The following is an 11,395-nucleotide window of genomic DNA, read 5'->3' on the forward strand; positions in this document are numbered from 1 at the left end:
CTTCTTTCAACAAGAGAAAATTGGTTTAGAAAAAAAATCCACTTTTCTTTTATTAGTTCTATACCTAAACACAGTTTTCCTTTGAGCCAGAATCAACTGGAACTGGAAAGAGTTCTGGAGCAGTAATCAAGTACAGGCTCCTAGAACAATGCCAACCTTTGCATGAAAGTTAGGTGTTATCTTAGTTTAACATCCTTTAATCCTTCCTGTAATTACTTCCTACCTTACCTCACCTTTGGGCTATGGTTTTTCCTTCAGGGGCTTAAAAATACACCTTCCCCTAACAGAATTTAGATTCTTTGGGGCATACTAGGCTCCTTCCCAAGTGAGAATTTTTAAGAGGGCTTTATTGGACTGAAAATAGTGCGTACATCCCTATTCAGACCTTGTGATCATTTCTGAGGTGTACTTCTCGTTCATTTCCGAACAGCCCATGAGGAAATCTGTACCACCAATGAAGGGGTCATGTATCGCATCGGAGATCAGTGGGACAAACAGCATGACATGGGCCACATGATGAGGTGCACGTGTGTCGGGAATGGCCGTGGGGAATGGACCTGTGTCGCCTATTCCCAGCTCAGAGGTATGCTGGTTTGCCAGCGAGAACATTGGAGAGAGCAAACTGTACAGAGAGGCAGATTCTTATGTCAAAATTTGTACTTTGTGATGTTAAAATTTGTACTTTGTGAAAGCAGAGGAGGAACTATGCAGTGCCACCCAGCTAGTCTGCTGTGTTGGTTTTTAGCCTTTTGGTCAGCCAATTAAGAAGAACTAGCTTGGCAATTCTAGGATTCTGAAAAATTCCCACAATGTAAGCACTTAGGCTGAGCCATAAAGATGACTTCAAAGGTGAGAACACAAATATTTGGTCCCTTTAGTTTATACCACTGGATACTTTCTAGAAAAGACCTGGTAATGCCTTTAAAGAACAAAGAACTTGGGGCTGGCAAATGACCTGGTGGTTAAGGCATTGGACACTCCCACATGGCCAACAACAGTTTGAGTCCCGGACCTGGTGGCTTGCTTGCTCACTTCCCCGCCCCTCTCTTTGTCTGTATCTCTCTATGGTCAAATTAAAATAAATGAATGAATAAATAAAATTAAATAAATACTTTAAAAGAGAGAGAACAAAGACCTGACTATCTTAAAATCAGATTCTTGCAGATCTAAATTTAAGAATACAAATATATAGACAAATACATGACAAATATATTTGCTCATAATTATTTTTTCCACTTTGGATGCAGATACATAATAGAAATATGTATTGATTTGCTAATTCTTTTGTTTATTAAAAATATTACTTTATTTGATTTGAAAAGTAATATTTCAGTAGAACTCTTGAGCTAACAAATAGATCATGTAGCTAGTGTGGAGATACTGGTCTGGATTTGTTTTCCTTCTGTGGTGCACAATGGGTAACAAAATCCAGGAGTAATAACAATTACATGTGATATTGCCGAGCTGAAAGGGCTCCTACTAAGGAGTAAAAATCCTTTATTTTACAGTTGAAGAAGCTGAGACCCAAGGAGAGGAAGTAATTTTTCTCAGGATCTCTTAAGAGAGTGAGGAACAGAGTTGGCCTAATTTTTCTTAACTTTACAAACACTACACATGTCATTTCATTCCTCAAATACCAATATCTCCTCCCTCTCTCCCATTCCAAATACCAGACCACCACACCATACTGGGTACTATATTAATACACTTAATCTTCTTATTTATAACAAGCAGAAATTTAAAGAAAATTATCACCTTAGCAAGAACTTTTCAGAAAGCTAGGCATGTGTTTGATCGAAAGTCATCTTTTCTCAGGAAGACGTATCTGCCACTTTCTTTAATGGTATTAACTTGAACCTCTGTCATTGACAAGTTTATGAGAGAATTTCTTTTGGTAAGAATTGTTACTGTTGCCTAAGGTTTGAAAGGAAGTTTAGAGCCAGCCAGTGGCACAGCAGTAACATAACTGTTCCGTGGTGTGGGAGCCACAGGGGAAGATTGTGGGTTTGTGTCCTGGGGCTTCCTGAACACAGTGGGCATCTGCACACATGCTCATGATCTGGGCTGGCTGAGGCTGGGCGTGGATCACAGCATGGAGATTCTGTTGGGAGTACCTGTCTTTTCCTCTCTCTAGAAGAAACAAATCTTAGAAAAAGAAGTTTATTCTTTTTTTTTCAGCATTGTGTAATTCTTTTAGTTTTTAAATTGTTTTTTAAAGTTTTACTTTATCTATTTTCCTCTCTCTCTGGAAGAAACAAATCTTATAAAAAGAAGTTTATTCTATTTTTTTTTCAGCATTGTGTAATTCTTTTAGTTTTTAAATTGTTTTTTGAAGTTTTACTTTATCTATTTTATTTTCTACTTTCAATCAATATACATTACTTAGCTTGTAAAGTGAATTTACCCAACATGAGTACACGTCACACCAGTGCAGTTTATTCTATTTTTTTTTTTTAAGTAGAAGGTGTTGATAATTAGGTAGAAGGAACTGCATGCTTTAAAAAGTATAATTGCCTTCATTTCATCAGTGAAACTGTAGAAAATTTCTCATTTGACTGTTTTCTAAACAGATCAGTGCATTGTTGATGACATCACTTACAATGTGAATGACACCTTCCATAAGCGTCATGAAGAGGGGCACATGCTGAACTGTACCTGCTTCGGTCAGGGCCGGGGCAGATGGAAGTGTGATCCCATCGGTAAGTAATTTCATCTCCCTGGATGATTTTGGCCACAGACAATAGTTTGCAAATTTCAGACAAGGAATTCTATTTGATATTCTATGACCAAAGTTGGCTTTAGACTTTGATCGGTTGCAAAGTCTTGTCTCTTAATTATGGACCAATACATACTCTTGATAATGGAGGTCATCTTCATTTTGCTGAATTAGGTGACAAATACAGGTTTATTTTAATTGATTGGAATTAGTTCTTTGGTACTCAAATCAGAGACAGTCCGTGATAGGAAAAAGAACTTTCCTTTGCTGACTATGCAGTAACACAGACAAAGGATCCCACCAGTTAATTCCTCCCTCCAAAATACTTCATTCTTTTGGCTGTCCTTTATAATAGAACTGAGCAAATAGTGAAGGCTGAGCCTTAAAAGAGCTGTCTGATCAGCACTCCAAAGTTGAAGGTAATTCATTAATATTCCTTTACTAAAAGAGACAGGTTGCTCACTAGGAAAACAAACTGATAACATCAAACAGTTATCGGTTTGCTTGATGTGAGATTGCTAAAGCCCAGAACGAAGCCTGAAACATTTTCTTAGAAGTTGCTCAGCAAGAACTCATAGTTAAACCCAGTTCATTGATTTACGTGTAAAATTAGCTCCTCCAAATTCTGAAGAAGTTTATAAAATTATTACATTTTTTTCTTACTCTTCACATTGTGAGCCAGTCATATTAATATGGGTAAATTATAATATCTCATATTCTTCTCAAATTAAGGTTTAGATTATCAACATGAACTGAAACCTAAGTCTTTAACATTTTTATTTAGACCTAATACAGTTTTAGAAAACTAAATAGACTTCCCAATAGAAATTTTTTTTACTACAAATTATCCTACAAGGTAGAGAATGTGAACAGAAAACTTTTTTTTTTTTTTTGGAGATTTTTTTTCTATAGGATGTGTGCCCTTGTGAGAGAGACAGAAACAGAGAGATAGAAAGTGAGAAATCACCCTCTGGGAGGGTAGCCATGGCACAATGTCTTCTCCTTCATTCTCGTCTTAGGATTTTGGGCAAGCATGCGCACGTGCCTGAGTTTCAAGCTGCTGGGTCTGGGACTTGAGCCATGGTTGGCCATGTGGGAGTCCAGTACCTTAACTACTATGCCATCTAATGGCCCCCACAAAATATTTTTTTAACTGCATATATTTGTAGGGGAAATTGCCAATTTCTATTCAAACTAAGAATGTATGTTGTAGTACACTGGATTAAATTGATAACTTTAAGTCTTCAAGGTTGTTAATTTTCCTCGCATATTGTTTAGACCAGTGCCAAGATTCAGAAACTCGGACATTTTACCAAATTGGAGACTCATGGGAGAAGTACGTGCATGGCGTCAGGTACCAGTGCTACTGCTATGGCCGTGGCATTGGGGAGTGGCACTGCCAGCCTTTACAGACCTACCCAGGTAAGGAGCTCTATTAGTGCTGTGTCAGAACTGCTGGTGGTTGTTAGCAACAGGGCATCCTCAGTGCTTATTAACCTTCTAGTACTCAATTACTTCCTTCTCTTTTCCACCCTTTTTTTCATAGCAATGTCTAACATAATCAACTGAACTTTTCTTTTTTTAAATTTAACTTTACTTATCTATTTACTTATTTTAATTTGACCAGAGAGGGACAGAGTGAAACAGAGAGAGGGGGAAAGTGAAAAAGCAAGCCATCAGGTCCGGGACTTGAAACAAGGTTGGCCATGTGCGAGTCCAGTGCCCTTAATTACCATACCACCTGTTGGCCCCAATCAACCAAACTTTTGAATAAAATAATTTTTGTTTGTCCGTCCATCAAGTAAAAGGTAAAGAAGGCTGTGAAGATGTGCCTGTATATAGTTCTTTTTAAAATACTGTAGGACATTCCATTAGGCTAGAACACTCTGTTTAATTTGATCTCACATCCTTACATGGAAATGGAAACCATGAAGTGAGTTATGCTGGGAGCAAAGGATTGGGGTTGTAGATTATGGCTGTTGACAGATAACTGGCATAGAGAGATGGCGTAAAATACAACAGAGGGTATATGCTCTTTCAACATGTCAGCTGAGTCTTCTTGTGTCAGACATTTCATTTATTTGATCTGTTGGCATCTGGAACAAAATATCCTGGGCCAAGAGTTGAGTAATTTGGTCAACTCTTTGCCCACACAGTTCAAACACTCTCCCATGTTTATTACTGGGTTATTTTCAGGTCACAGAGACACAATGCTTAGCTATAGATATGTTACTTTATTTTTGAAAACCAACTTTAAACTTTATATTCACTGAGTTATTAAAATAAAACATATTGACTTATGAATGTCTAGTTAGTTAAGCATCAGTTATCTGAGCACCTGCTGAGGTGCACAGTCTCCTAAATCTGCACTAACTATAGACTTAAATCATAGCCTACATGGAGAGACAAAAAGAAATTTTCAGGGCATCAGACTGCATGAGACAGAAGTTTAAATCAGCTCAGTTCTTCCGTAATGCGAAAGGAGATTCCCCATCACGGAGAAAAAGCCACTGGTACAATTTGGCCAAAAGCAGTGCTGACCCGATATTACCATTACATTTCCTCATCTCTAAAAGGTTTTCCCCACCACCACCAATTTAGTATTATAGCAATCTACAATACTAAATACCAACCATCCAGATGCACCCTCCCTAGGGACTTTGAAGACAAAGTTCCCAACCCTCAGACACTGTCAGAGCTGGGGAAGGTGACTTTGCTTTCTCTGATCTTAAATTATATTTGTTGCTGGGTATGTATGAGAATCACTTTCTGTAATATATTATTAATTCTGACTGCAGAAGTATCGTAAAAGTACACCATTGTGTTTGATTTGTGTTCGCTAAACAATATAACCAAGCTATAGAAACTTTTAAGGAAATCTCCCTAGTTTCAATATTTATAATTGTTGAAAATGATTTCCTCCTGAATGATAAGACCTTTCTCTCCCTCCTCTCTCTCTTTTCTTGGCCTACATCAGGGCATCAGACTGCATGAGACAGAAGTTTAAATCAGGTCAGTTCTTCCGTAATGCGATAGGAGATTCCCCATCAATGAGAAAAAGCTGGGTACAATTTGGCCAAAAGCAGTGCTGGCCCAATATTACCATTACATTTCCTCATCTCTAAAAGATTTTCCCCACCACCACCAATTTAGTATTATAGCAATCTACAATCCTAAATACCAACCATCCAGATGCACCCTCCCTAGGGACTTTGAAGACAAAGTTCCCAACCCTCAGTCACTGTCAGAGCTGGGGAAGGTGACTTTGCTTTCTCTGATCTTAAATTATATTTGTTGCTGGGTATGTATGAGAATCACTTTCTGTAATATATTATTAAGTCTGACTGCAGAAATATCGTAAAAGTACACCATTGTGTTTGATTTGTGTTCGCTAAACAATATAACCAAGCTATAGAAACTTTTAAGGAAATCTCCCTAGTTTCAATGTTTATAATTGTTAGTGGTGTGACAAATTGTTGAAAATGATTTCCTCCTGAATGATTTAAAATGACCTTTCTCTCCCTCCTCTCTCTCTTTTCTTAAATAAGCCTGTCCACCTAGCTTCTTCCTGGAAGCATTTAGGTGGACATGTTAGAGATAGAATTTGGACTGGAAGGAGTCCTTCTGTGCTGGTGTTTTACGTGTTGACCTTGTTCCTACTCTCCAAAAAAGTAACAGCGAGATCCCATTGAGCACAGAGGTGGCATTTGACCTCTGATATGTTTATCACTTATCTGCACATCTAGGTTGCTCAATGGTTTGTGTCTACCATATGGAGCTTAAGAGTGTGGAAAGGATAAAGGAACAAGAGCTTATCAGTAGATTGTCTCTGAGCCTTGCCTTGTTTGTTCCTCCTACAGGGGACCTGGTAGAATTGTTCAAACTAAGGGAAGATAAGAGGCATTTGCTTTGTCAATAAGCAACTAGGAAAGCACAGATCTCAGCAAATTAAATAGAGAAAAAAAAGGACAGAGTCAAAAAATCATGAATGTTTAACTTCCTCAGGGTCACCATTACTGGAAATCCTTCATGTTGATTTGACTTTAAACACATTTTTAAAAGTGTAGATATGGTATCATATCTTTACAACTCCTTCATTGAGTAAGTGAGAAAGGTTTCACAGTGGTGAGTAATGACTGGTAATACCAGTTAAGCTAAATTTAAAAAGTTAACCCTACTAACCAGTGTCAAAAATGTTTAAGTCTAAATAACATAAATGATGCCATTTCTGTCTTCAAATTACATGTAGGATAGAGTCCAGTGTAGTGATGAATAGGAATTTAATCGACCTAATAAATAACTGGCACAGTGTGTAAAAACTGCCAAAATCAGCTAACTGTGCTGTCTGGCGAGATTTCCGTAAAGGTAGACTATAGCATGAACTGCGGGTTGGCCATGTGGGAGTCCAGCACTTTAACACCATGCCACATGCTGGCCCCAAATCTAAACTATCTTTTTTATTTAATTTCTTTTTCTTTTCTCAGAGAGATTTTTGCTATAGGGTACACATACTTGTTGAAGAGACAGAGAGAGAGTGACAGAAAGTGAGAAATCACTCCCAGGGTGGATGGCCATACCACAATCCCTTCTCCTCCATTCTCCTCTTGGGATCTTGGGCACGCATGCACACACACCCAGCATGAGTTTCAAGCTACTGGGCCTGGGACTTGAACTACGGTTAGTCATGTGAGTCCAGTAATGTAACCATTATGCCATCTGCTAATCCCACCCAAGCTTAAATTTGAAAACATAGGCTCTCAGACCAATGCTTAAAGTCTTAGGAAGGAAAGGAAACTCTGAAGTTTTTCTCTTCTTTGGCTGGGATAAAAACTGCAGTTGCCTTTTTTTTTTTATTATTATCATCATAATCTTCTTTATATTACATTGGATTACATATAACTTTACAGTGTATTACATTGCTTTTTTCAAAAGGGAATGCCATGCATGTCAGTCAGTACAGAGACATTAATCTCCTTTTTATTTTTCCTTTCTTTTCCTTTTGCTAAACTCTGCCCATCCTTGTTGACAAGAGTTTGAGTAGGCCTAAAAATGGACAGTGATGGTCATTTGTGTTGTCTTTTTAAAACTCACAGGTGCGGGAACCAGCAGTTAGCATAATGGCTATGTCGCTGGACTCCCATGTAGTCGACCGTGGTCCGTGTCCCGGACCCAGTGGCTTAAAACTCACGCCGGGCGCATGTGTGTGTGTGCCCAAGATCCCGAGAGGAGAATGGAGGAGAAGGGATTGTGGCGTGACCATCTCCCCTAGGGGGTGATTTCTCGCTTTCTGTCTCTATGTCTCTGTCTGTCTGGCGAGCGCACGTGCCCTATAGGGAAAAAAACCTCTCCAAAATAAATAAATAAATAAAATAAATAAAACTCACAGGTGTTTAACTATCCTAAACTTTTGCCCCTCAAAAATCACAATGAACAGGGGACCAGCAGGTGGTGTGGTGGTTGAGGTGCTGCTGGACATTCCCACATGGCCAACCGTGGTTCAAGTCCTGGATATGGTAGCTTGCTTTCTCTCTTTCTCTCTAAGTCTTTTTGTCAAAATAAAATAAGTAAATGAATAAATAAAATTAAAACTAATTTTTAAAAATTCACAATGGACAGGCCAAACAAAATGCATATGAGGTATCTTTGCACCAAAAGAAATTACAGTAATATTGGAAACAGCAGGTGGTACGGTGGTTAAGGGTGCTAGACTCCCACATGGCCGACCATGGTTTGAGTCCTGGACCTGGCTGTTTGCATTCTCACTTTCTTTCTCTCTCTGTCCCTTTCTGGTCAAATTAAAACAAATAAATAAATAAAGTTAAATTTAAAAATTATGATAGGATTTCTTTCTTTTTCTAAAAATTAGTTTATTTAACCAACTTTCTTTCTTTCTTCTTTCTTCTTTTAATTTGACCAGAGAGAGACAGAGTGAGAGAGAGAGAAAGTGAGAAAGCAAGCTGCCAGGTCTGGGATTTGAACCGCCATTGGCCATGTGAGAGTCCAGCGCCTTTAGCCACTATGCCACCTGCCAGCCCCAATATATTAGGATTTCTTTAAAGACCAATAGTTTAAAAATTGTATCCCAATTATAAAATAATTTAAGGACATAATGTTCCAGTACTTACTGATTTACTTGCACTATGTTACATGATCACATCTCTAAAATTTTGCTTACATATTTATCTTTAGAAACTTATTTACATTTGTGAGGATCTTTATAAGCAGAAGGAATGATTAAAAGAGGAACATAAGGGGCAGGCAGGTGGCATGTTGGTTAGAGGCACTAGATTCCCACATGGCTGACCACGGTCCAAGTCCCAGACCTGCCAGCTTGCTTTCTCATTTTCCCTCTTTCTCTCTTTTCTCGCTCTCTCTCTCTCTCTGTCCCACTCTGGTCAAATTAAAAGAAATAAAATAAAGAAAGTTAAGTAAAATAATTCTTTAAAATAAAAAGAGGAATAGAGAGTTGACTTCTGCCAATTGATTAAAACATCCTCCATGTTCTGTGAAATATATACTACGTTAGATGGGAAAACTGAGAATTTTATACATGAATATTGGTATTCATGTGGCTTAGCTATTTGTGCATTAAGTGAAATAGAGATTCAAAGAATATTTGTTAGTCTTCAACCAGCTTAGAATTATTCCTGGTATAGAAGCGAGAGTATTATTCCAGAATTTTGAGTCCACATAGATTCTCATAGATATTTGTTCTAGAGAAAACTTTGTTTTCAAAGAGAATTTAACAACTAAGAAAATAATTAAGGTTGAAAAGCAATATATGCTTTTCCTAGGAATCTTCAGAAAACTTAAATCTGTTAATAATCTGGCGAAGTGCTTTATTTAATATGCATAATTTTGCTCTGTTTGACAGAATGTCTGTTAGAAATTCTTAGAAAGGTTATTATAAAGAACTTGATTTTTATTTCTATTAAGTTGACATTGACTGACATTATAAAGAAGACAGTATTAGGAAAAAAAGACAGCTCCCTCTTCGGAAAGCATCAATTTTCCAGTTACTTCATTATTTTCCTGAATAGAGTCTGTACTACTGAGAAATTGATTCTTCTCTGCTTCACTTGCTTTTTTCCTTTTTTTAACATAAAATCCAGTACCATATTTTAAATTTTGTTGGTAACAGTCATACGCAATAAGACGTGGAGATACTGAATTTAAGTATTTATTTTATAGTGTTATATTAGTTAACAACTGCTTTTGAAATCAGTCAATGGTGGGAATGAGAGTGTACTTTTTAACTAAAAATAAATCTAGAATTTTCTTTAGATTGATGAGAAATAAACTGGGCCTTTAATTATTACCTTTGCCTGTTTGTCTAAGGTTCGACCCCAGTTAGAAATGTGTTTGTTTTGCATCATGTTACACGGCCTTTGGAATGTTGTTTCCTTCTTAGATAGTAGATTCATTCTTGATGAAAACTTCCAAAAATTAGAGTTTGCTCTAAAAGAGGAGTAATACAGTAAGTAAATGAAGTTCGCATTCTGTATTACATTATTTGTGTTAGGTTGGTTTTATGGTTTTTCTCCTGATTCCTATTTTGAAAATAGAGAAAAGAAAGAAAGGGGAAAAAAATGAGGACCAGTTGGTGACTTGGTCATCAGGCAGTTGAATTAAGGCATGGGTCACCCTGCACCGAGCAGCATAAAATACACGCCAGTCATGTGTGTGAGCCTGCCCTGAATCCTGAAAGGAGGGAGAAACAGAAGAAATTGTGCTGGGATGGTCCTTCATGGGGGTGCTTTCTCACATTTTCTCTCTGTCTCTCCAGTGAGTGCATATGTCCTTTAGCCAAAAAAAAGAAAGATGTTTATTTGTTATGAATAAATTCTGTTTGCATTTCTTTTTTTTCCTTTTTTTTTTGCGGGGGGGGAGGTTTTTGCTATAGGGTGCATGCATTCGACAGACAGAGAGGGCAGAGAGACAGAAAGTGAGAAATCACATACACCACCCCCCCACCCCCCGGGGGGATGACCACGCCGTAATCCCTTCTCCATTCTCCCCTCAGGATCTTGGGCACGCATGCACACACACCAGGCGTGAGTTTAAGCCACTGGGTCCAGGACTCTAACCGTGGTCAACTACATGGAAGTCCAGCGACATAGCCATTACGCTAACTTCTGGTCCCTCTGCTTGCATTTCTCGTGCAAAGAACTATAATTATCAACTAACAAAGGACTTTTTGCATTGATTTTCAATGTCAATATATAAAAGGAGAGCTAATCCTAGATAATTAGAATTACTTTCTTTAACTTTATTGATTTTAATTTGACCAGAGAGGGGGATAGAGAAAGAGAAAGAGAGAGAGAGAGAGAGAGTGTGTGTGTGTGTGAATGAGAGAGAGAGAGAGAGAGAAAGAGAGAGAGAAAGAGAGAAATCAAGCACCAGGTCCGGACTCAAACGGCAGTCAGCCATGTGGGAGTCAAGTACCCTTAACCACTATGCCAGTTGCTGGTCCCCATCCCAGCTAACTTTTTAAAGATTATTTATTTTCTTCATGAGAGAGAGATAAGAGTATGTGTGAGAGAGGCACTTTTTGACAGCTTTCATACCATGACCCTCCCCGCCACCAGTCCAATAGCCAGATGGAATCACAGGTACACCTATGGGTGTACCCAGCATGTTCCGGTAGACCCAGGATGCGAAACCAGAGCCTTTCCACAT

General features: G+C 38.1%; 1 protein-coding gene across 1 annotated transcript in view; it reads left to right on the plus strand.

The window, feature by feature from the left end:
• FN1 (fibronectin 1) overlaps positions 1-11,395 on the plus strand; it is a 92,156-nt gene that overhangs the window by 15,446 nt on the left and 65,315 nt on the right. Inside the window, 4 exon segments of the mRNA XM_027775298.1 lie at positions 404-583; positions 2,571-2,699; positions 3,995-4,154; positions 5,318-5,423. Coding sequence (XP_027631099.1) covers positions 404-583; positions 2,571-2,699; positions 3,995-4,154; positions 5,318-5,423 — 575 coding nt within the window.

The sequence above is a fragment of the Tupaia chinensis genome, unplaced genomic scaffold, assembly GCF_000334495.1.
Source record: "Tupaia chinensis unplaced genomic scaffold, TupChi_1.0 Scaffold000542_1, whole genome shotgun sequence".
NCBI lineage: Eukaryota > Metazoa > Chordata > Mammalia > Scandentia > Tupaiidae > Tupaia > Tupaia belangeri.